This window comes from Oncorhynchus mykiss, chromosome 12 (genome assembly GCF_013265735.2).
Source record: "Oncorhynchus mykiss isolate Arlee chromosome 12, USDA_OmykA_1.1, whole genome shotgun sequence".
NCBI classification, from domain to species: Eukaryota; Metazoa; Chordata; class Actinopteri; order Salmoniformes; family Salmonidae; genus Oncorhynchus; species Oncorhynchus mykiss.
This window is the reverse complement of record NC_048576.1, coordinates 7,064,062-7,090,301: the sequence shown is the minus strand read 5'-3', so window position 1 is coordinate 7,090,301 and position 26,240 is coordinate 7,064,062. Positions and strand designations below refer to the sequence as shown.

General features: G+C 47.3%; 1 protein-coding gene and 1 long non-coding RNA gene across 2 annotated transcripts in view; one reads left to right on the top strand and one right to left on the bottom strand.

Moving 5' to 3' along the window:
• mbd2 (methyl-CpG binding domain protein 2) overlaps positions 1-26,240 on the top strand; it is a 104,050-nt gene that overhangs the window by 40,850 nt on the left and 36,960 nt on the right. The window contains exons 3-5 of the mRNA XM_036936779.1: positions 1,506-1,643; positions 19,669-19,759; positions 22,792-22,969. Of these exons, the coding sequence (XP_036792674.1) occupies positions 1,506-1,643; positions 19,669-19,759; positions 22,792-22,969 (407 nt within the window). The remainder of the gene's footprint in view (positions 1-1,505; positions 1,644-19,668; positions 19,760-22,791; positions 22,970-26,240) is intronic.
• LOC118937620 lies at positions 20,575-20,942 on the bottom strand. Its single transcript, XR_005034849.1, has 3 exons — positions 20,883-20,942; positions 20,790-20,851; positions 20,575-20,729 (listed from the first exon to the last, which is right to left on the bottom strand). It is a non-coding gene; the product is annotated as an uncharacterized LOC118937620 (long non-coding RNA).

Below are 26,240 nucleotides of genomic sequence, written 5' to 3'. Positions count from 1 at the left end.
GAATGTCTGTCTGCGTCACTAGTTGTTTGAACTGAACACTAGTTTCCGTCCGCTCTCTCCTCTCCTCTGACTGTCCCTCTCTCCTCTCCTCTGACTGTCCCTCTCTCCTCTCTCCTCTGACTGTCCCTCTCTCCTCTCTCCTCTGACTGTCCCTCTCTCCTCTCTCCTCTGACTGTCCCTCTCTCCTCTCTCCTCTGACTGTCCCTCTCTCCTCTGACTGTCCCTCTGACTGTCCCTCTCTCCTCTGACTGTCCCTCTCTCCTCTCCTCTGACTGTCCCTCTCTCCTCTCCTTTGACTGTTCCTCTCTCCTCTCTGTCCCTCTCTCCTCTCTCCTCTGACTGTCCCTCTCTCCTCTCTCCTCTGACTGTCCCTCTCTCCTCTCTCCTCTGACTGTCCCTCTCTCCTCTGACTGTCCCTCTCTCCTCTCTCCTCTGACTGTCCCTCTCCTCTCATCTGACTGTCCCTCTCTCCTCTCATCTGACTGTCCCTCTCTCCTCTCATCTGACTGTCCCTCTCTCCTCTCATCTGACTGTCCCTCTCTCCTCTGACTGTCCCTCTCTCCTCTGACTGTCCCTCTCTCTTCTCCTCTGACTGCCCCTCTCTTTTCTCCTCTGACTGTCCCTCTCTCCTCTCCTCTGACTGTCCCTCTCTCCTCTCCTCTGACTGTCCCTTTCTCCTCTCCTCTGACTGTCCCTCTCTCCTCTCCTCTGACTGTCCCTCTCTCCTCTCTGACTGTCCCTCTCTCTTCTCCTCTGACTGTCCCTCTCTCTTCTCCTCTGACTGTCCCTCTCTCCTCTCCTCTGACTGTCCCTCTCTCTTCTCCTCTGACTGTCCCTCTCTCTTCTCCTCTGACTGTCCCTCTCTCTTCTCCTCTGACTGTCCCTCTCTCTTCTCCTCTGACTGTCCCTCTCTCCTCTGACTGTCCCTCTCTCCTCTGACTGTCCCTCTTTCCTCTGACTGTCCCTCTCTCCTCTCCTCTGACTGTCCCTCTCTCTTCTCCTCTGACTGTCCCTCTCTCCTCTGACTGTCCCTCTCTCCTCTGACTGTCCCTCTCTCCTCTGACTGTCCCTCTCTCTTCTCCTCTGACTGTCCCTCTCTCCTCTGACTGTCCCTCTCTCCTCTGACTGTCCCTCTTTCCTCTGACTGTCCCTCTCTCCTCTGACTGTCCCTCTCTCCTCTCCTCTGACTGTCCCTCTCTCTTCTCCTCTGACTGTCCCTCTCTCCTCTCCTCTGACTGTCCCTCTCTCTTCTCCTCTGACTGTCCCTCTCTCTTCTCCTCTGACTGTCCCTCTCTCTTCTCCTCTGACTGTCCCTCTCTCTTCTCCTCTGACTGTCCCTATCTCCTCTCCTCTGACTGTCCCTATCTCCTCTCCTCTGACTGTCCCTCTCTTTTCTCCTCTGACTGTCCCTACCTCCTCTGATTGTTCCTCTCTCCTCTCCTGACTGTCTCTCTACCTCTCTCCTATTGTTTAATCAAGCCTGTCTCTCTGTCCTCTCCTTTCAGGGTAAACCAGACCTGAACACAGCACTTCCTATCAGACAGACAGCCTCCATCTTTAAACAGCCCGTCACCAAAGTGGTGAACCACCCCAGCAACAAGGTGAAGACAGACCTGCAGAGAGCCACAGAGCAGCCCAGACAGGTGAGACGCGCGCACACACACGCACGCACGCGCACACGCACACGCACACACACACTGACTCACACACACACACTGACTCACACACACTGACACACACACACACACACACACACACACACACACACACACACACACACTCTCTCTCTCTCTCTGACTGACACACACACACACACACACACTCTCTCTCTCTGACTGACACACACACACACACTCTCTCTGACTGACACACACACACACACTTGCTTGTTACTGTCTGGTTACTGCCCAGAACGAGGGATTGATTATGAGATTCATTATACACCCAAAAGGATGAGAGGTCGCAGGCTATCATCACGGAGGCCCACCCAGTGTCATACGAATCTGGTTTAAAATGACAAACACATGACTAGGATCAGTTTTGAACTGGTCTGAACTGGTCTGAACTGGTTTGTCCTTGTTCAGGCTCCAGACACCAGCATCACAGCCTCTCACTGTCTCGTGGGCACTATGTAGGCCAGCCACAACGTCTGTTAGTTAAGTACGTCACGGTAGGGCCACCGAAACCTGTTCTGTTGTTGTAACTGAACCAGGGTGTCATGTCTGGCGACGACCACTAGGGACTGCTGAAGGACCACAGATGTAGTGCTGTAGCTGCTTACTGTGAGCAGTACGGCTCAGCATGAACACAGCAGCACGACTCAGCATGGACTCAGAGTACAGGTGGTGTTATCCTACTAGACAGTAGACTCTCAGAGTACAGGTGGTGTTATCTTACTAGACAGTAGACAGTATACTCTCAGAGTGCAGGTGGTGTTATCCTACTAGACTCTAGACTCTGAGTACAGGTGGTGTTATCCTACTAGACAGTAGACTCTCAGAGTACAGGTGGTGTTATCCTACTAGACAGTAGACTCTCAGAGTACAGGTGGTGTTATCCTACTAGACTGTAGACTCTGAGTACAGGTGGTGTTATCCTACTAGACTGTAGACTCTGAGTACAGGTGGTGTTATCCTACTAGACAGTAGACTCTCAGAGTACAGGTGGTGTTATCCTACTAGACAGTAGACTCTCAGAGTACAGGTGGTGTTATCCTACTAGACAGTAGACTCTCAGAGTACAGGTGGTGTTATCTTACTAGACAGTAGACTCTGAGTACAGGTGGTGTTATCCTACTAGACAGTAGACTCTCAGAGTACAGGTGGTGTTATCCTACTAGACAGTAGACTCTCAGAGTACAGGTGGTGTTATCCTACTAGACAGTAGACTCTCAGAGTACAGGTGGTGTTATCCTACTAGACAGTAGACAGTAGAATCTCAGAGTACAGGTGGTGTTATCCTACTAGACAGTAGACTCTCAGAGTACAGGTGGTGTTATCCTACTAGACAGTAGACAGTAGACTCTCAGAGTACAGGTGGTGTTATCCTACTAGACAGTAGACTCTCAGAGTACAGGTGGTGTTATCCTACTAGACAGTAGACTCTCAGAGTACAGGTGGTGTTATCCTACTAGACTGTAGACTCTCAGAGTACAGGTGGTGTTATCCTACTAGACAGTAGACATTAGACTCTCAGAGTACAGGTGGTGTTATCCTACTAGACAGTAGACATTAGACTCTCGGAGTACAGGTGGTGTTATCCTACTAGACTGTAGACAGTAGACTCTCAGAGTACAGGTGGTGTTATCCTACTAGACAGTAGACTCTCAGATTACAGGTGGTGTTATCCTACTAGACAGTAGACAGTATACTCTCAGAGTGCAGGTGGTGTTATCCTACTAGACTCTAGACTCTCAGATTACAGGTGGTGTTATCCTACTAGACAGTAGACTCTCAGAGTACAGGTGGTGTTATCCTACTAGACAGTAGACTCTCAGAGTACAGGTGGTGTTATCCTACTAGACAGTAGACAGTATACTCTCAGAGTGCAGGTGGTGTTATCCTACTAGACTCTAGACTCTCAGATTACAGGTGGTGTTATCCTACTAGACAGTAGACTCTCAGAGTACAGGTGGTGTTATCCTACTAGACAGTATACTCTCAGGTGGTGTTATCCTACTAGACAGTAGACTCTCAGAGTACAGGTGGTGTTATCCTACTAGACAGTAGACTCTCAGAGTACAGGTGGTGTTATCCTACTAGACAGTAGACAGTAGACTCTCAGAGTACAGGTGGTGCTATCCTACTAGACAGTATACTCTCAGATTACAGGTGGTGTTATCCTACTAGACAGTAGACTCTCAGAGTACAGGTGGTGTTATCCTACTAGACAGTAGACTCTCAGAGTACAGGTGGTGTTATCCTACTAGACTGTAGACTCTCAGAGTACAGGTGGTGTTATCCTACTAGACAGTAGACAGTAGACTCTCAGAGTACAGGTGGTGTTATCCTACTAGACAGTAGACAGTAGACTCTCAGAGTACAGGTGGTGTTATCCTACTAGACTGTAGACTCTGAGTACAGGTGGTGTTATCCTACTAGACAGGATACTCTCAGATTACAGGTTGTGTTATCCTGTTAGACAGTAGACTCTCAGAGTACAGGTGGTGTTATCCTACTAGACAGTAGACTCTCAGTTTACAGGTGGTGTTATCCTACTAGACAGTAGACTCTCAGAGTACAGGTGGTGTTATCCTACTAGACAGTAGACAGTAGACTCTCAGAGTACAGGTGGTGTTATCCTACTAGACAGTAGACTCTCAGAGTACAGGTGGTGTTATCCTACTAGACTGTAGACTCTCAGAGTACAGGTGGTGTTATCCTACTAGACATTATACTCTCAGAGTACAGGTGGTGTTATCTTACTAGACAGTAGACTCTCAGAGTACAGTTGGTGTTATCCTACTAGACTGTAGACTCTCAGAGTACAGGTGGTGTTATCCTACTAGACAGTAGACTCTCGGAGTACAGGTGGTGTTATCCTACTAGACAGTAGGCAGTAGATTCTCAGAGTACAGGTGGTGTTGTCCTACTAGACAGTAGACAGTAGACTCTCAGAGTACAGGTGGTGTTATCCTACTAGACAGTAGGCAGTAGATTCTCAGAGTACAGGTGGTGTTATCCTACTAGACAGTAGACTCTCAGAGTACAGGTGGTGTTATCCTACTAGACAGGATACTCTCAGATTACAGGTTGTGTTATCCTGTTAGACAGTAGACTCTCAGAGTACAGGTGGTGTTATCCTACTAGACAGTAGACTCTCAGAGTACAGGTGGTGTTATCCTACTAGACAGTAGACTCTCGGAGTACAGGTGGTGTTATCCTACTAGACAGTAGACTCTCAGATTACAGGTGGTGTTATCCTACTAGACAGTAGACTCTCAGAGTACAGGTGGCGTTATCCTACTAGACAGTAGACATTAGACTCTCAGAGTACAGGTGGTGTTATCCTACTAGACAGTAGACTCTCAGAGTACAGGTGGTGTTATCCTACTAGACTGTAGACTCTCAGAGTACAGGTGGTGTTATCCTACTAGACTGTAGACTCTCAGAGTACAGGTGGTGTTATCCTACTAGACATTATACTCTCAGAGTACAGGTGGTCTTATCCTACTAGACAGTAGACAGTAGACACTCAGAGTACAGGTGGTGTTATCCTACTAGACAGTAGACAGTAGATTCTCAGAGTACAGGTGGTGTTATCCTACTAGACAGTAGACAGTAGACTCTCAGAGTACAGGTGGTGTTATCCTACTAGACAGTAGACTCTCAGAGTACAGGTGGTGTTATCCTACTAGACAGTATACTCTCAGATTACAAGTGGTGTTATCCTACTAGACTGTAGACTCTCAGAGTACAGGTGGTGTTATCCTACTAGACAGTATACTCTCAGATTACAAGTGGTGTTATCCTACTAGACAGTAGACTCTCAGAGTACAGGTGGTGTTATCCTACTAGACAGTAGACTCTCAGAGTACAGGTGGTGTTATCCTACTAGACAGTAGACTCTCAGAGTACAGGTGGTGTTATCCTACTAGACAGTATACTCTCAGATTACAAGTGGTGTTATCCTACTAGACTGTAGACTCTCAGAGTACAGGTGGTGTTATCCTACTAGACAGTAGACTGTATACTCTCAGAGTACAGGTGGTGTTATCTTACTAGACAGTAGACTCTCAGATTACAGGTGGTGTTATCCTACTAGACTGTAGACTCTCAGAGTACAGGTGGTGTTATCCTACTAGACAGTATACTCTCAGATTACAGGTGGTGTTATCCTACTAGACTGTAGACTCTTAGAGTACAGGTGGTGTTATCCTACTAGACAGTATACTCTCAGATTACAGGTGGTGTTATCCTACTAGACTGTAGACTCTCAGAGTGCAGGTGGTGTTATCCTACTAGACTCTAGACTCTCAGATTACAGGTGGTGTTATCCTACTAGACAGTAGACTCTCAGAGTACAGGTGGTGTTATCCTACTAGACAGTATACTCTCAGGTGGTGTTATCCTACTAGACAGTAGACTCTCAGAGTACAGGTGGTGTTATCCTACTAGACAGTAGACTCTCAGAGTACAGGTGGTGTTATCCTACTAGACAGTAGACAGTAGACTCTCAGAGTACAGGTGGTGTTATCCTACTAGACAGTATACTCTCAGATTACAGGTGGTGTTATCCTACTAGACTGTAGACTCTCAGAGTACAGGTGGTGTTATCCTACTAGACTGTAGACTCTCAGAGTACAGGTGGTGTTATCCTACTAGACTGTAGACTCTCAGAGTACAGGTGGTGTTATCCTACTAGACATTATACTCTCAGAGTACAGGTGGTGTTATCCTACTAGACAGTAGACAGTAGACTCTCAGAGTACAGGTGGTGTTATCCTACTAGACAGTAGACAGTAGATTCTCAGTGTACAGGTGGTGTTATCCTACTAGACAGTAGACTCTCAGATTACAGGTGGTGTTATCCTACTAGACAGTAGACTCTCAGAGTACAGGTGGTGTTATCCTACTAGACTGTAGACTCTGAGTACAGGTGGTGTTATCCTACTAGACAGGATACTCTCAGATTACAGGTTGTGTTATCCTGTTAGACAGTAGACTCTCAGAGTACAGGTGGTGTTATCCTACTAGACTGTAGACTCTCAGAGTACAGGTGGTGTTATCCTACTAGACATTATACTCTCAGAGTACAGGTGGTGTTATCCTACTAGACAGTAGACTCTCAGAGTACAGGTGGTGTTATCCTACTAGACTGTAGACTCTCAGAGTACAGGTGGTGTTATCCTACTAGACATTATACTCTCAGAGTACAGGTGGTGTTATCTTACTAGACAGTAGACTCTCAGAGTACAGTTGGTGTTATCCTACTAGACTGTAGACTCTCAGAGTACAGGTGGTGTTATCCTACTAGACAGTAGATTCTCAGAGTACAGGTGGTGTTATCCTACTAGACAGTAGGCAGTAGATTCTCAGAGTACAGGTGGTGTTGTCCTACTAGACAGTAGACAGTAGACTCTCAGAGTACAGGTGGTGTTATCCTACTAGACAGTAGGCAGTAGATTCTCAGAGTACAGGTGGTGTTATCCTACTAGACAGTAGACTCTCGGAGTACAGGTGGTGTTATCCTACTAGACAGTAGACTCTCAGATTACAGGTGGTGTTATCCTACTAGACAGTAGACTCAGAGTACAGGTGGCGTTATCCTACTAGACAGTAGACATTAGACTCTCAGAGTACAGGTGGTGTTATCCTACTAGACAGTAGACTCTCAGAGTACAGGTGGTGTTATCCTACTAGACTGTAGACTCTCAGAGTACAGGTGGTGTTATCCTACTAGACAGTAGACTCTCAGATTACAGGTGGTGTTATCCTACTAGACAGTAGACTCTCAGAGTACAGGTGGTGTTATCCTACTAGACTGTAGACTCTGAGTACAGGTGGTGTTATCCTACTAGACAGGATACTCTCAGATTACAGGTTGTGTTATCCTGTTAGACAGTAGACTCTCAGAGTACAGGTGGTGTTATCCTACTAGACATTATATTCTCAGAGTAAAGGTGGTGTTATCTTACTAGACAGTAGACTCTCAGAGTACAGTTGGTGTTATCCTACTAGACTGTAGACTCTCAGAGTACAGGTGGTGTTATCCTACTAGACAGTAGATTCTCAGAGTACAGGTGGTGTTATCCTACTAGACAGTAGGCAGTAGATTCTCAGAGTACAGGTGGTGTTGTCCTACTAGACAGTAGACAGTAGACTCTCAGAGTACAGGTGGTGTTATCCTACTAGACAGTAGGCAGTAGATTCTCAGAGTACAGGTGGTGTTATCCTACTAGACAGTAGACTCTCGGAGTACAGGTGGTGTTATCCTACTAGACAGTAGACTCTCAGAGTACAGGTGGTGTTATCCTACTAGACTGTAGACTCTCAGAGTACAGGTGGTGTTATCCTACTAGACAGTAGACAGTAGACTCTCAGAGTACAGGTGGTGTTATCCTACTAGACTGTAGACTCTCAGAGTACAGGTGGTGTTATCCTACTAGACTGTAGACTCTCAGAGTACAGGTGGTGTTATCCTACTAGACTGTAGACTCTCAGAGTACAGGTGGTCTTATCCTACTAGACAGTAGACAGTAGACACTCAGAGTACAGGTGGTGTTATCCTACTAGACAGTAGACAGTAGACTCTCAGAGTACAGGTGGTGTTATCCTACTAGACTCTAGACTCTCAGATTACAGGTGGTGTTATCCTACTAGACTCTAGACTCTCAGATTACAGGTGGTGTTATCCTACTAGACAGTAGACAGTAGATTCTCAGAGTACAGGTGGTGTTATCCTACTAGACATTATACTCTCAGAGTACAGGTGGTCTTATCCTACTAGACAGTAGACAGTAGACACTCAGAGTACAGGTGGTGTTATCGTACTAGACAGTAGACAGTAGATTCTCAGAGTACAGGTGGTGTTATCCTACTAGACAGTAGACAGTAGACTCTCAGAGTACAGGTGGTGTTATCCTACTAGACAGTAGACTCTCAGAGTACAGGTGGTGTTATCCTACTAGACAGTGGACTCTCAGACTACAGGTGGTGTTATCCTACTAGACAGTAGACAGTAGACTCTCAGAGTACAGGTGGTGTTATCCTACTAGACAGTAGACTCTCAGATTACAGGTGGTGTTATCCTACTAGACAGTAGACTCTCAGAGTACAGGTGGTGTTATCCTACTAGACAGTAGACTCTCAGAGTACAGGTGGTGTTATCCTACTAGACAGTATACTCTCAGATTACAGGTGGTGTTATCCTACTAGACTGTAGACTCTCAGAGTACAGGTGGTGTTATCCTACTAGATAGTAGACAGTATACTCTCAGAGTACAGGTGGTGTTATCCTACTAGACAGTAGACTGTATACTCTCAGAGTACTGGTGGTGTTATCTTACTAGACAGTAGACTCTCAGAGTACAGGTGGTGTTATCCTGCTTGCTACGTAATCTGTGTACCCATGACAGTGAGGGACATTTTTTCACTGTTAGTCTGTCTGTGTGAGTCAAGCTGGCTGGCTGGGTTGCTGGCTGTCTTACTGTGTGAGGTTGAGTCTGTCTGTCTGTCTGTCTGTCTGTCTGTCTGTCTGTCTGTGTGAGGCAGGCTGTCTGTCGGTGCGAGTCTGTTGCTGGCTTGCTGTCTGTGTGATGCTGAGGCTGGCTTGCTCTCTGTGTGATGCTGAGGCTGGCTGGCTGTCTGTGTGAGGCTGAGACTGGCTGGCTGTCTGTGTGAGGCTGAGGCTGGCTTGCTGTCTGTGTGATGCTGAGGCTGGCTTGCTGTCTGTGTGATGCTGAGGCTGGCTTGCTGTCTGTGTGATGCTAAGGCTGGCTTGCTGTCTGTGTGATGCTGAGGCTGGCTTGCTGTCTGTCTGAGGCTGGCTGGCTGTCTGTGTGAGGCTGAGGCTGTCTGGCTGTCTGTGTGATGCTGAGGCTGGCTGGCTGCCTGTGTGATGCTGAGGCTGGCTGGCTCGGTGGCAGATTGTGTGACTTTAAGATGTGCTGCCTAATGAGGCTGTGAAGAAAATGGAGTGCCAGGGCGATCACTTATGGAAGGAGGTGGGAGAAGGAGGTGGGAGAAGGGTGTGGGAGAAGGGTGTGGGAGAAGGGCATGGGAGAAGGAGGTGGGAGAAGGGCATGGGAGAAGGAGGTGGGAGAAGGGCATGGGAGAAGGAGGTGGGAGAAGGAGGTGGGAGAAGGAGGTGGGAGAAGGGCATGGGAGAAGGAGGTGGGAGAAGGGCATGGGAGAAGGAGGTGGGAGAAGGAGGTGGGAGAAGGAGGTGGGAGAAGGAGGTGGGAGAAGGGCATGGGAGAAGGAGGTGGGAGAAGGAGGTGGGAGAAGGAGGTGGGAGAAGGGTGTGGGAGAAGGGCATGGGAGAAGGAGGTGGGAGAAGGAGGTGGGAGAAGGGTGTGGGAGAAGGGAATGGGAGAAGGAGGTGGGAGAAGGAGGTGGGAGAAGGAGGTGGGAGAAGGGCATGGGAGAAGGAGGTGGGAGAAGGAGGTGGGAGAAGGAGGTGGGAGAAGGAGGAGGAGGGGTGGTGAAGTTTCATTACGATTAGATCAGCTGCTTTGCTGATCATTTCCAACCCACTCCCTCCCTGAAGACCCCCCCCTTCCTACTCACCCCCCTCTCCACCCACTCCTTCCCTGAAGACCTCCCCCTTCCTATTCACACCCCTCTCCACCCACTCCTCCCTGAAGACCCCCCCCTTCCTACTCACCCCCCTCTCCACCCACTCCTTCCCTGAAGACCTCCCCCTTCCTATTCACACCCCTCTCCACCCACTCCTCCCTGAAGACCTCCCCCTTCCTACTCACCCCCCTCTCCACCCACTCCTTCCCTGAAGACCTCCCCCTTCCTATTCACACCCCTCTCCACCCACTCCTCCCTGAAGACCCCCCCTTCCTACTCACCCCCCTCTCCACCCACTCCCTCCCTGAAGACCCCCCCTTCCTACTCACCCCCCTCTCCACCCACTCCTCCCTGAAGACCCCCCCTTCCTACTCACCCCCCTCTCCACCCACTCCTCCCTGAAGACCCCCCCCCCTTCCTACTCACCCCCCTCTCCACCCACTCCTTCCCTGAAGACCTCCCCCTTCCTATTCACACCCCTCTCCACCCACTCCTCCCTGAAGACCTCCCCCTTCCTACTCACCCCCCTCTCCACCCACTCCTTCCCTGAAGACCTCCCCCTTCCTATTCACACCCCTCTCCACCCACTCCTCCCTGAAGACCTCCCCCTTCCTACTCACCCCCCTCTCCACCCACTCCTTCCCTGAAGACCTCCCCCTTCCTATTCACACCCCTCTCCACCCACTTCTCCCTGAAGACCCCCCCTTCCTACTCACCCCCCTCTCCACCCACTCCTTCCCTGAAGACCTCCCCCTTCCTATTCACACCCCTCTCCACCCACTCCTCCCTGAAGACCCCCCCTTCCTACTCACCCCCCTCTCCACCCACTCCTCCCTGAAGACCCCCCCCTTCCTACTCACCCCCCTCTCCACCCACTCCTTCCCTGAAGACCTCCCCCTTCCTACTCACACCCCTCTCCACCCACTTCTCCCTGAAGACCCCCCCTTCCTACTCACCCCCCTCTCCACCCACTCCTTCCCTGAAGACCTCCCCCTTCCTATTCACACCCCTCTCCACCCACTCCTCCCTGAAGACCCCCCCTTCCTACTCACCCCCCTCTCCACCCACTCCTCCCTGAAGACCCCCCCCTTCCTACTCACCCCCCTCTCCACCCACTCCTTCCCTGAAGACCTCCCCCTTCCTATTCACACCCCTCTCCACCCACTCCTCCCTGAAGACCCCCCCTTCCTACTCACCCCCCTCTCCACCCACTCCTCCCTGAAGACCCCCCCCTTCCTACTCACCCCCCTCTCCACCCACTCCTTCCCTGAAGACCTCCCCCTTCCTACTCACACCCCTCTCCACCCACTCCTCCCTGAAGACCCCCACCCCCTTCCTACTCATCCCCCTCTCCACCCACTCCCTCCCTGAAGACCCCTTCCTACTCACCCCCCCCCCCCCCCCCCCCTTCCTACTCACTCTACTCTGCCCCTCTCCCCTTGCCTTTAACCTTTCAGGAAATTACCGTGGGGAAATGGGGGTTGGCTGTCACCGTGGCAACAGCCAATTAGGTGTGAAGACATTATCATAGGTAATAAAGAGCTGGGGTAATAAAGTGTCGTTCTGCTCATCAGGGAAGAGGAGAAGCTAGAGGGGAATAGACGAGATGGAGACACTGATCCATAGATGACCACTGTGTGTGTGTGTGTGGGGGGGTTAGGATGTGTGTGGGGGTTAGGGTGTGGGTGGGTGTGTGTGTGTGGGGGGGGGGGGGGTTAGGATGTGTGTGGGGGTTAGGGTGTGGGTGGGGGTGTGGGTGTGTGTGTGTGTGTGTAAACCTCACCGGGGGTACGGGGGGCGGGGTATAAACCTCACCGGGGGACAGGTATAAACCTCACCGGGGAACAGGGGATGAACCTCACCGGGGAACAGGGGATAAACCTCACCGGGGGACAGGGGATAAACCTCACCGGGGGACAGGGGATAAACCTCATCGGGGGACAGGGGATAAACCTCATCGGGGGACAGGGGGCTAAACCTCATCGGGGGACAGGGGGATAAACCTCACCGGGGGACAGGGGGATAAACCTCACCGGGGGACAGGGGATAAACCTCACCGGGGGACAGGGGATAAACCTCATCGGGGGTACGGGGGGCGGGGGATAAACCTCACCGGGGGATAAACCTCACCGGGGAACGGGGGATAAACCTCACCGGGGAACGGGGGATAAACCTCACCGGGGGACGGGGGATAAACCTCACCGGGGGACGGGGGATAAACCTCACCGGGGGACGGGGGATAAACCTCACCGGGGGACAGGGGATAAACCTCAGCGGGGGACAGGGGATAAACCTCACCGGGGGACAGGGGATAAATCTCACCGGGGGACGGGGGTATAAACCTCACCGGGGGACGGGGGTATAAGCCTCACCGGGGGACGGGGTATAAACCTCACCGGGGGACGGGGTATAAACCTCACCGGGGGACGGGGGATAAACCTCACCGGGGGACGGGGGATAAACCTCACCGGGGGACGGGGGATAAACCTCACCGGGGGACGGGGGATAAACCTCACCGGGGGACAGGGGATAAACCTCACCGGGGGACAGGGGATAAACCTCACCGGGGAACAGGGGATAAACCTCACCGGGGGACAGGGGATAAACCTCACCGGGGGGATAAACCTCACCGGGGGGATAAACCTCACCGGGGGACAGGGGATAAACCTCACCAGGGGACAGGGGATAAACCGCACCGGGGGACAAGGGATAAACCTCACCGGGGGACAGGGGATAAACCTCACCGGGGGACAGGGGGCTAAACCTCATCGGGGGACAGGGGGATAAACCTCACCGGGGGACAGGGGGATAAACCTCACCGGGGGACAGGGGATAAACCTCACCGGGGGACAGGGGATAAACCTCATCGGGGGACAGGGTATAAACCTCACCGGGGGACGGGGTATAAACCTCACCGGGGGACGGGGTATAAACCTCACCGGGGGACGGGGGATAAACCTCACCGGGGGACGGGGGATAAACCTCACCGGGGGACAGGGGATAAACCTCACCGGGGGACAGGGGATAAACCTCACCGGGGGACAGGGGATAAACCTCACCGGGGGGATAAACCTCACCGGGGGGATAAACCTCACCGGGGGACAGGGGATAAACCTCACCGTGGGACAGGGGATAAACCTCACCGGGGGACAGGGGACAGGGGATAAACCTCACCGGGGGACAGGGGATAAACCTCACCGGGGGACAGGGGATAAACCTCACCGGGGGAAAGGGGATAAACCTCACCGGGGGACAGGGTATAAACCTCACCGGGGGACGGGGGTATAAGCCTCACCGGGGGACGGGGTATAAACCTCACCGGGGGACGGGGTATAAACCTCACCGGGGGACAGGGGATAAACCTCACCGGGGGACGGGGGATAAACCTCACCGGGGGACAGGGGATAAACCTCACCGGGGGACAGGGGATAAACCTCACCGGGGGGATAAACCTCACCGGGGGGATAAACCTCACCGTGGGACAGGGGATAAACCTCACCGTGGGACAGGGGATAAACCTCACCGGGGGACAAGGGATAAACCTCACCGGGGGACAGGGGATAAACCTCACCGGGGGACAGGGGATAAACCTCACCATGGGGACAGGGGATAAACCTCACCGGGGGACAGGGGATAAACCTCACCGGGGGACAGGGGATACACCTCACCGGGGGACAGGGGATACACCTCACCGGGGGACAGGGGATACACCTCACCATGGGGACAGGGGATAAACCTCACCGGGGGACGGGGTATAAACCTTACCGGGGGACGGGGTATAAACCTCACCGGGGGACGGGGTATAAACCTCACCGGGGGACGGGGGATAAACCTCACCGGGGGACGGGGGATAAACCTCACCGGGGGACGGGGGGTAAACCTCACCGGGGGACGGGGGGGTAAACCTCTCCGGGGGACGGGGGGATAAACCTCACCGGGGGACGGGGGATAAACCTCACCGGGGGACGGGGGGTAAACCTCACCGGGGGACGGGGGGGTAAACCTCTCCGGGGGACGGGGGGATAAACCTCACCGGGGGACGGGGGATAAACCGCCACACAGATTTAGACTGTCTTTAATAAGAGATGAACTATTGACCTTGTTATCAGGCAGCTAACATTTTGAGCCAGCGCTTTAGAACCCCTGCACCCCCCGCCCCCCTCCCGTCCTCCACCCCCCGTCCCCTGCCCCCGTCCCCTGCCCCCGTCCCCTGCCCCCGTCCCCCCTTCAGTCATTTCGGTTGAATAACAGGTTATCTGTGGCAATCTATGGTAACTTTGGTAATTTAGACTTGAATATACAGTACTAGTTAAAGGTGTGGACACACCTACTCATTCAAGGGTTGAATAATACTGAAGACATCAAAACTATGAAATAACACATATGGAATCAAGTTGTAACCAAAAAAGTGTTTAACCAAGTCCATATTATGGCAAGACCAGCTCAAATAAGCAAAGAGAAACGACAGTCCATCATTACTTTAAGACATGAAGGTCAGTCAATCCGGAAAATGTCATGAACTTTAAAAGTTCCTTCAAGGCAGTCGTAAAAACCCACCAAGTGTTATGTTTAAACTGTCTCTCATGAGGACCACAGGAAAGACCCAGAGTTACCTCTGGACCCAGAGCTGCAGAGGATACGTTCATTACCAGCCTCAGAAAATGCAAGTAAGAATAAAGAATAACCAGAATCTATATACTCTAGTAGAATTTGTGTATATCTGTGTCCATATTGTCCAGTAGTTTTTAGTGGATAGACTAGACTAGGTAGGGTAAACTAGTGGTTAGAGCGTTGGACTAGTAACCGAAAGGTTTGCAAGTTCGAATCCCCGAGCTGACAAGGTAAAAATCTGTCGTTCTGCCCCCTGAACAAGGCAGTTAACCCACTGTTCCCCTGTAGGCCGTCATTGAAAATAAGAATGTGTTCTTAACTGACTTGCCTAGTTAAATAAAGGTTAAATAAAATAAATAAAGTGGCTCAAGAGAAAATAGCCTAATTAATGAAAATAGCATCTAATCAACAATGGCATTATTTTCAATGAACTCTTCCAGCTATAGACCAAAACATTTACAACCAATACATGTTGACATAGTAACATTTTCTTTTTAATGCTAATTATTATTTAATACTGAAACCCTCATATTAAACACTAATTGTATCCACTATATTAATGTATCATATTTAGGATAATGTTTTACAGCTTTGTCATTCAATTTTTTTTTATTTTAAAATCATCTTATTTGATCACGGGGCCAGAGATTATTAAAGACACCGGTGATAATCTGAAGTACCCAAAATGGCCACTAGATGTCCTGTGATAAATTACTTAAAATCCTTGAAAGTTACAAAAATTCTGGTAGTTTACTGGTAAACTTTCAAAGGTTTCCACTAACACATCCTCCCTTTGTAACCCGAGTTGTAGCGTTAGCAAGATGCAACACTTGAATACAGGTTTTTCTCATTGAGATAAAAAAAAAAAAAGATTTTACAAGTGAAACCTGTTCAATGTATGGCAGCAAGAAGTGGGCCTTTTCTTTACACAGTGTTATTGTTCCAACGCTTTTGCTGCTCCACACTAAGTTCTGTCACTGCAGAGATATAGATCTATATATCTAGATCTAAATATCTCGGTCTATATATCTAGGTCTCTATATCTAGGTCTCTATATATCTAGGTCTATATATCTAGGTCTCTATATCTAGGTCTCTATATCTAGGTCTATAAATCTAGGTCTCTATATCTAGGTCTATAAATCTAGGTCTCTATATCTAGGTCTCTATATCTAGGTCTCTATATCTAGGTCTCTATATCTAGGTCTATAAATCTAGGTCTATAAATCTAGGTCTCTATATCTAGGTCTCTATATCTAGGTCTCTATATCTAGATCTCTATATCTAGATCTATATATCTAGGTCTCTATATCTAGGCCTCTATATCTAGGCCTCTATATCTAGGTCTCTATATCTAGGTCACTATATCTAGGTCTCTATATCTAGGTCTCTATATCTAGGTCTATATATCTATGTCTATATACCTAGGCCTCTATATCTAGGTCTCTATATCTAGGTCTCTATATCTAGGTCTCTATATCTAGGTCTCTATATCTAGGTCTATATATCTATGTCTATATACCTAGGCCTCTATATCTAGGTCTCTATATCTAGGTCTCTATATCTAGGTCTCTATATCTAGGCCTCTATATCTAGGTCTATAAATCTAGGTCTATAAATCTAGGTCTCTATATCTAGGTCTCTATATCTAGGTCTATAAATCTAGGTCTATAAATCTAGGTCTCTATATCTAGGTCTCTATATCTAGGCCTCTATATCTAGGCCTCTATATCTAGGTCTCTATATCTAGGTCTCTATATCTAGGTCTCTATATCTAGGTCTATAAATCTAGGTCTATAAATCTAGGTCTCTATATCTAGGTCTCTATATCTAGGCCTCTATATCTAGGTCTCTATATCTAGGTCACTATATCTAGGTCTCTATATCTAGGTCTCTATATCTAGGTATATATATCTATGTCTATATACCTAGGCCTCTATATCTAGGTCTCTATATCTAGGTCTCTATATCTAGGTCTCTATATCTAGGCCTCTATATCTAGGTCTATAAATCTAGGTCTATAAATGTAGGTCTCTATATCTAGGTCTCTATATCTAGGTCTATAAATCTAGGTCTCTATATCTAGGTCTCTATATCTAGGCCTCTATATCTAGGCCTCTATATCTAGGTCTCTATATCTAGGCCTCTATATCTAGGTCTATAAATCTAGGTCTATAAATCTAGGTCTCTATATCTAGGTCTCTATATCTAGGCCTCTATATCTAGGCCTCTATATCTAGGTCTCTATATCTAGGTCACTATATCTAGGTCTCTATATCTAGGTCTCTATATCTAGGTCTATATATCTATGTCTATATACCTAGGCCTCTATACCTAGGCCTCTATATCTAGGTCTCTATATCTAGGTCTCTATATCTAGGTCTCTATATCTAGGCCTCTATATCTAGGTCTATATATCTAGGTCTATATATCTAGGTCTATATATCTAGATCTATATATCTAGCTCTATATGTAGGTCTATATATCTAGATCTATATATCTAGGTCTATATATCTAGGTCTATATATCTAGGTCTCTATTCTAGGTCTCTATATCCAGTTCTATAAATATAGGTCTATATATCTAGGTCTCTATATCTAGGTCTATATCTAGGCCTCTATATCTAGCCCTCTATATCTAGGTCTCTATCTAGGTCTCTGACTAGGCAGAGATATCTAGGTCTCTCTGAGTAGGCAGCGATATCTAGGTCTCTGACTCGGCAGCGATTTCTAGGTCTCTCTGACTTGGCAGCGATATCTAGGTCTCTCTGACTTGGCAGCAATATCTAGGCCTCCGACTAGGCAGCGATATCTAGGCCTCTTCGACTAGGCAGCGATATCTAGGCCTCTTCGACTAGACAGCGATATCTAGGCCTCTCCGACTTGGCAGAGATATCTAGGTCTCTATATCTGGTCTCTCTGACTAGGCAGCGATATCTAGGTCTCTCTGACTAGGCAGCGATATCTAGGTCGCTGACTAGGCAGCGATATCTAGGTCTCTGACTAGGTAGCGATATCTAGGTCTCTGACGAGGCAGCGATATCTAGGTCTCTGACGAGGCAGCGATATCTAAGTCTCTGACTAGGCAGCGATATCTAGGTCTCTGACAAGGCAGCGATATCTAGGTCTCTGACTAGGCAGCGATATCTAGGTCTCTGACGAGGCAGCGATATCTAGGTCTCTGACTAGGCAGCGATATCTAGGTCTCTGACGAGGCAGCGATATCTAGGTCTCTGACTAGGCAGCGATATCTAGGTCTCTGACGAGGCAGCGACATCTAGGTCTCTCTGACTAGGCAGCGATATCTAGGTCTCTCTGACTAGGTCTCTCTATATCTACGTTTCTCTGACTAGGCCTATTTCTGGTCTGGCTATGAGCCAGCAGAGGCTATGAGCCAGCAGAGTCACTTTCTGGGAGTAGAAGTGAATTGCCTCCTACATTTTTTCTAGAAGTGGGCAAAAGCGGAATGTCCTTGTATTGAAGTGAGGAAGATGCTACAGTGCCTCTCTCTAACTGGAAAGAGGATTAGTTTAGGACTAAGCAAAGGGAGACAGGCTTTGGTTGGTTGATCTGCTACCGTCACACCCCTTTATAGTGGAGCCATCCCCTACCATGCCTAGGGAAGGCTAGCATGGCTATTATGTGTCTCTTTGGGTCTCTCTCTCTCGGTCAGCCCGCTCGGCTCGTCTGGTTTTGAAGGTCTTAGTTGGCCGTAAGCCCAGCTGTTTATTCTCTGTAGTGTTTCTGTTGAGGCTGCAGGATTTATACATCTAGGGGCCTGATAGATTTATAGCTAGGCATGAATGAACTCTCCAGTGTGATAAATACCATCCCTCTCCTCCTCTTCCTCCTCTGCCTCTTCACTGTTCTATCCCTCCCCTCTTCCTCCTCACTGTTCTATCCCTCCCCTCCTCTTCCTCACTGTTCTATCCCTCTCCTCCTCTTCCTCCTCTTCCTCACTGTTCTATCCCTCTCCTCCTCTTCCTCACTGTTCTATCCCTCTCCTCCTCTTCCTCACTGTTATATCCCTCCCCTCCTCTTCCTCACTGTTATATCCCTCCCCTCCTCTTCCTCACTGTTTTATCATTCCCTCTTCCTCACTTTTTTATCCCTCCCCTCTTCCTCCTCACTGTTTTATCCCTCCCCTCCTCTTCCTCTTCACTGTTTTATCCCTCCCCTCCTCTTCCTCTTCACTGTTTTATCCCTCCCTTCCTCTTCCTCACTGTTCTATCCCTCTCCTCCTCTTCCTCACTGTTCTATCCCTCTCCTCCTCTTCCTCACTGTTCTATCCCTCCCCTCCTCTTCCTCACTGTTTTATCCCTCCCCTCTTCCTCACTTTTTTATCCCTCCCCTCTTCCTCCTCACTGTTTTATCCCTCCTCTTCCTCTTCACTGTTTTATCCCTCCCCTCCTCTTCCTCACCGTTCTATCCCTCCCCTCCTCTTCCTCACTGTTCTATCCCTCCCCTCTTCCTCCTCACTGTCTTATCCCTCCCCTCCTCTTCCTCACCGTTCTATCCCTCGCCTCCTCTTCCTCACTGTTTTATCCCTCCCCTCCTCTTCCTCACTGTTCTATCCCTCTCCTCCTCTTCCTCACTGTTCTATCCCTCCCCTCTTCCTCACTGTTCTATCCCTCCCCTCCTCTTCCTCACTGTTCTATCCCTCCCCTCTTCCTCACTGTTCTATCCCTCCCCCCCTCTTCCTCACTGTTTTATCCCTCCCCTCCTCTTCCTCACTGTTCTATCCCTCCCCTCCTCCTCTTCCTCACTGTTCTATCCCTCTCCTCCTCTTCCTCACTCATCACCTGTCTGTTGTGCTTGCAGCTGTTCTGGGAGAAGCGGTTGAAAGGCCTGAGGGTGTCAGCTATCACAGAAGAGGTCCTCAGGAGCATGGAGCTTCCCAAGGGTTTAACAAGTAGGAGCCCTGCCTGTCGTCTGTTTGTTTAGTTTCATTAGCCTATTATTACTAATATCAGGTTATCGATCATGTTATAGTTGTACATAACCACATTATCATAGTCATAGTTATAATGTATTTGATCCATTATTAGTTCAATATATTTACAGATCTATTATGAATAAAATACACTGGACTGTCAGATAGAATACATATAAGTTGAAGTATGTTTATTCATCATATATACCTGATATACATGAAGGACACAGTCTGATGACCTGATATAACTGATATACATGAAGAACACAGTCTGATGACCTGATATACCTGATATACATGAAGAACACAGTCTAATGACCTGATATACCTGATATACATGAAGAACACAGTCTAATGACCTGATATACCTGAAGAACACAGTCTAATGACCTGATATACCTGATACACATGAAGAACACAGTCTACTGACCTGATATACCTGAAGAACACAGTCTAATGACCTGATATACCTGATATACCTGAAGAACACAGTCTGATGACCTGATATACCTGATATACCTGAAGAACACAGTCTAATGACCTGATACACATGAAGAACACAGTCTAATGACCTGATATACCTGAAGAACACAGTCTAATGACCTGATATACCTGAAGAACACAGTCTAATGACCTGATATACCTGAAGAACACAGTCTAATGACCTGATACACATGAAGAACACAGTCTAATGACCTGATATACCTGATACACACGAAGAACACAGTCTAATGACCTGATATACCTGTAATACATGAAGAACACAGTCTAATGACCTGATATACCTGAAGAACACAGTCTAATGACCTGATATACCTGAAGAACACAGTCTAATGACCTGATATACATGAAGAACACAGTCTAATGACCTGATATACCTGATATACATGAAGAACACAGTCTAATGACCTGATATACCTGAAGAACACAGTCTAATGACCTGATATACCTGAAGAACACAGTCTAATGATGAAGAACACAGTCTGATGACCTGATGTACCTGATATACCTGAAGAACACAGTCTAATGACCTGATATACCTGATATACATGAAGAACACAGTCTAATGACCTGATACACATGAAGAACACAGTCTGATGACCTGATATACCTGATATACATGAAGAACACAGTCTAATGACCTGATATACCTGAAGAACACAGTCTAATGACCTGATATACCTGATACACATGAAGAACACAGTCTACTGACCTGATATACCTGAAGAACACAGTCTAATGACCTGATATACCTGATATACATGAAGAACAGTCTAATGACCTGATATACCTCATATACATGAAGAACACAGTCTGATGACCTGATATACATGAAGAACACAGTCTACTGACCTGATATACCTGATATACCTGATATACACAGTCTAATGACCTGATATACATGAAGAACACAGTCTAATGACCTGATGTACATGAAGAACACAGTCTACTGACCTGATATACCTGATATACATGAAGAACACAGTCTACTGACCTGATATACCTGAAGAACACAGTCTACTGGCCTGATATACATGAAGGACACAGTCCAACGAAATGCTTATTTGCTGGTTCACCTCTTGACAGTCCAATGAAATTCTTACTTACAGGTTGACCTCTCGACAGGTTGACCTCTCGACAGCTTTACCTCTAGATAGAGCTTGACCTCTCGACAGCTTTACCTCTAGATAGAGGTTGACCTCCTAGACAGGTTGACCTCTCGACAGCTTTACCTCTAGATAGAGGTTGACCTCCTAGACAGGTTGACCTCTCGACAGCTTTACCTCTAGATAGAGGTGGACCTCCTAGACAGGTTGACCTCTCGACAGCTTTACCTCTAGATAGAGGTTGACCTCCTAGACAGGTTGACCTCTCGACAGCTTTACCTCTAGATAGAGGTTGACCTCCTAGACAGGTTGACCTCTCGACAGCTTTACCTCTAGATAGAGCTTGACCTCTCGACAGCTTTACCTCTAGATAGAGGTTGACCTCCTAGACAGGTTGACCTCTCGACAGCTTTACCTCTAGATAGAGCTTGACCTCTCGACAGCTTTACCTCTAGATAGAGGTTGACCTCCTAGACAGGTTGACCTCTCGACAGCTTTACCTCTAGATAGAGGTTGACCTCCTAGACAGGTTGACCTCTCGACAGCTTTACCTCTAGATAGAGGTTGACCTCCTAGACAGGTTGACCTCTCGACAGCTTTACCTCTAGATAGAGGTTGACCTCCTAGACAGGTTGACCTCTCGACAGCTTTACCTCTAGATAGAGGTTGACCTCCTAGACAGGTTGACCTCTCGACAGCTTTACCTCTAGATAGAGGTTGACCTCCTAGACAGGTTGACCTCTCGACAGCTTTACCTCTAGATAGAGGTTGACCTCCTAGACAGGTTGACCTCTCGACAGCTTTACCTCTAGATAGAGGTTGACCTCCTAGACAGGTTGACCTCTCGACAGCTTTACCTCTAGATAGAGGTTGACCTCCTAGACAGGTTGACCTCTAGATAGAGGTTGACCTCTCGACAGCTTTACCTCTAGATAGAGGTTGACCTCTCGACAGCTTTACCTCTAGATAGAGGTTGACCTCCTAGACAGGTTGACCTCTAGATAGAGGTTGACCTCCTAGACAGGTTGACCTCTAGATAGAGGTTGACCTCCTAGACAGGTTGACCTCTAGATAGAGGTTGACCTCCTAGACAGGTTGACCTCTAGATAGAGGTTGACCTCCTAGACAGGTTGATCTCTAGATAGAGGTTGACCTCCTAGACAGGTTGACCTCTAGATAGAGGTTGACCTCCTAGACAGGTTGATCTCTAGATAGAGGTTGACCTCCTAGACAATGCAGCAACTATAGAAGAAAGAGTCAGGCAAAAAAAATGTAATTAAAAGTCCAAGACATTCATTTAAAGAAACACAATGAGTTATGTGAGTCCGTCTGTGGAGGTTGGGGTGTTCTGCCTATTGTTCTGTTTGTGACCCATGTTCCTGCCGTCGTGTTGTCCTGTATCAGGCGTGGGGCCAGACACGTCAGACGAGACGCTCCTCTCGGCCATCGCCAGCGCCCTCCACATGAGCTCCTCCCCCATCACGGGCCAGACGACCTCGGCTGCAGAGAAGAACCCTGCTATCTGGCTCAACACGTCGCAGCCCCTGTGTAAGGCCTTCATAGTCACTGATCAGGACATCCGGTAAGAACCTGGTGGGTTTCGGGGTCCTCAGTGCATACATAATTACTGTGCACTGTGTACGTCTCTCATCTGAGCTGTGGTATTGATCTGCTGTGGTATTGATCTGCTGTGGTATTGATCTGATGTGGTATTGATCTGCTGTTGTATTGATCTGCTGTGGGCTGTGTTATTGATCTGCTGTGTTATTGATCTGCTGTGGTATTGATCTGCTGTGGTATTGATCTGATGTGGTATTGATCTGCTGTGGTATTGATCTGCTGTGGTATTGATCTGATGTGGTATTGATCTGCTGTTGTATTGATCTGCTGTGGGCTGTGTTATTGATCTGCTGTGGTATTGATCTGCTGTGGTATTGATCTGATGTGGTATTGATCTGCTGTGGTATTGATCTGCTGTGGTATTGATGTGCTGTGGGCTGTGGTATTGATCTGCTGTGGTATTGATCTGCTGTGGTATTGATCTGATGTGGTATTGATCTGCTGTGGTATTGATCTGCTGTGGTATTGATCTGATGTGGTATTGATCTGCTGTTGTATTGATCTGCTGTGGTATTGATCTGCTGTGGTATTGATCTGCTGTGGTATTGATCTGCTGTGGTATTGATCTGATGTGGTATTGATCTGCTGTTGTATTGATCTGCTGTGGGCTGTGTTATTGATCTGCTGTGGTATTGATCTGCTGTGGTATTGATCTGATGTGGTATTGATCTGCTGTGGTATTGATGTGCTGTGGGCTGTGGTATTGATCTGCTGTGGTATTGATCTGCTGTGGTATTGATCTGCTGTGGTATTGATCTGCTGTGGTATTGATCTGCTGTGGGCTGTGTTATTGATCTGCTGTAGTATTGATCTGCTGTGGTATTGATGTGCTGTGGGCTGTGTTATTGATCTGATGTGGTATTGATCTGATGTGGTATTGATCTGCTGTGGTATTGATCTGCTGTGGTCGCAGGGCCCCACACACTGTCGCAGGGCCCCACACACTGTCGCAGGGCCCTACACACACTGTCACAGGGCATCTGCCAAACCCAGATTTGTCCGTCGGACAGCCAGAGAACGTGTTTCCACTGCTCCAGAGTCCAGTGGCGGCCAGCTTTACACCACTCCAGCTGACTCTTGGCATTGCTCATGGTGATCTTAGGCTTGTGTGCGGCTGCTCGGCAATGGAAACACATTTCATGAAGCTCCCGACGAACAGTTGTGCTGACGTTGCCTCCAGAGGCTGTTTGGAACTTTTTGGAAAGGTGGCATCCTATGACGGTGCCACGTTGAAAGTCACTGAGCTCTTCAGTAAGGCCGTTCTACTGACAATGTTTGTCTATGGAGATTGCGTGGCTGTGTGCTCGATTTTATACACCTGTCAGCAACGGGAATGGCTGAAATAGCCGAATCCACTAATTTGAAGGGGTGTCCACATACACTATCAATACAAAAGTATCTATTTCCATCACTCCAGTATCCCTGTACAATGATAATATGGTACTAACCTTGTATATAGTATGGTACTAACTGACCCTGTATATAGTATGGTACTAACTGACCCTGTATATAGTATGGTATTAACTGACCCTGTATATAGTATGGTATTAACTGACCCTGTATATAGTGACCCTGTATATAGTATGGTATTAACTGACCCTGTATATAGTATGATATTAACTGACCCTGTATATAGTATGGTATTAACTGACCCTGTATATAGTATTAACTGACCCTGTATATAGTATGGTATTAACCTGACCCTGTATATAGTATGGTATTAACTGACCCTGTATATAGTATGGTATTAACTGACCCTGCATATAGTATGGTACTAACTGACCCTGTATATAGTATGGTATTAACTGACCCTGTATATAGTATGGTATTTACTGACCCTGTATATAGTATGGTATTTACTGACCCTGTATATAGTATGGTACTAACTGACCCTGTATATAGTATGGTATTAACTGACCCTGTATATAGTATGGTATTAACTGACCCTGTATATAGTATGGTACTAACTGACCCTGTATATAGTAAGGTATTAACTGACCCTGTATATAGTATTGTATTAACTGACCCTGTATATAGTATAGTATTAACTGACCCTGTATATAGTATGGTATTAACTGACCCTGTATATAGTATGGTATTAACTGACCCTGTATATAGTATGGTATTAACTGACCCTGTATATAGTATGGTATTAACTGACCCTGTATATAGTATGGTATTAACTGACCCTGTATATAGTATGGTATTAACTGACCCTGTATATAGTATGGTATTAACTGACCCTGTATATAGTATGGTACTAACTGACCCTGTATATAGTATGGTATTAACTGACCCTGTATATAGTATGGTATTAACCTGACCCTGTATATAGTGACCCTGTATATAGTATGGTATTGAACTGACCCTGTATATAGTATGGTACTAACTGACCCTGTATATAGTATGGTATTGAACTGACCCTGTATATAGTATGGTATTAACTGACCCTGTATATAGTATGGTATTAACTGACCCTGTATATAGTATGGTATTAACTGACCCTGTATATAGTATGGTACTAACTGACCCTGTATATAGTATGGTATTAACTGACCCTGTATATAGCATGGTATCAACTGACCCTGTATATAGTATGGTATTGAACTGACCCTGTATATAGTATGGTATTAACTGACCCTGTATATAGTATGGTATTAACTGACCCTATATATAGTATGGTATTAACTGACCCTGTATATAGTATGGTATTAACTGACCCTGTATATAGTATGGAATTAACTGACCCTGTATATAGTATGGTATTAACTGACCCTGTATATAGTATGGTATTAACTGACCCTGTATATAGTATGGTATTAACTGACCCTGTATATAGTATTGACTGACCCTGTATATAGTATGGTTATAACTGACCCTGTATATAGTATGGTATTTACTGACCCTGTATATAGTATGGTATTAACTGACCCTGTATATAGTATGGTATTAACTGACCCTGTATATAGTATGGTATTAACTGACCCTGTATATAGTATGGTATTAACTGACCCTGTATATAGTGACCCTGTATATAGTATGGTATTAACTGACCCTGTATATAGTATGGTATTAACTGACCCTGTATATAGTATGGTACTAACTGACCCTGTATATAGTATGGTATTAACTGACCCTGTATATAGTATGGTATTAACTGACCCTGTATATAGTATGGTATTAACTGACCCTGTATATAGTGACCCTGTATATAGTATGGTATTAACTGACCC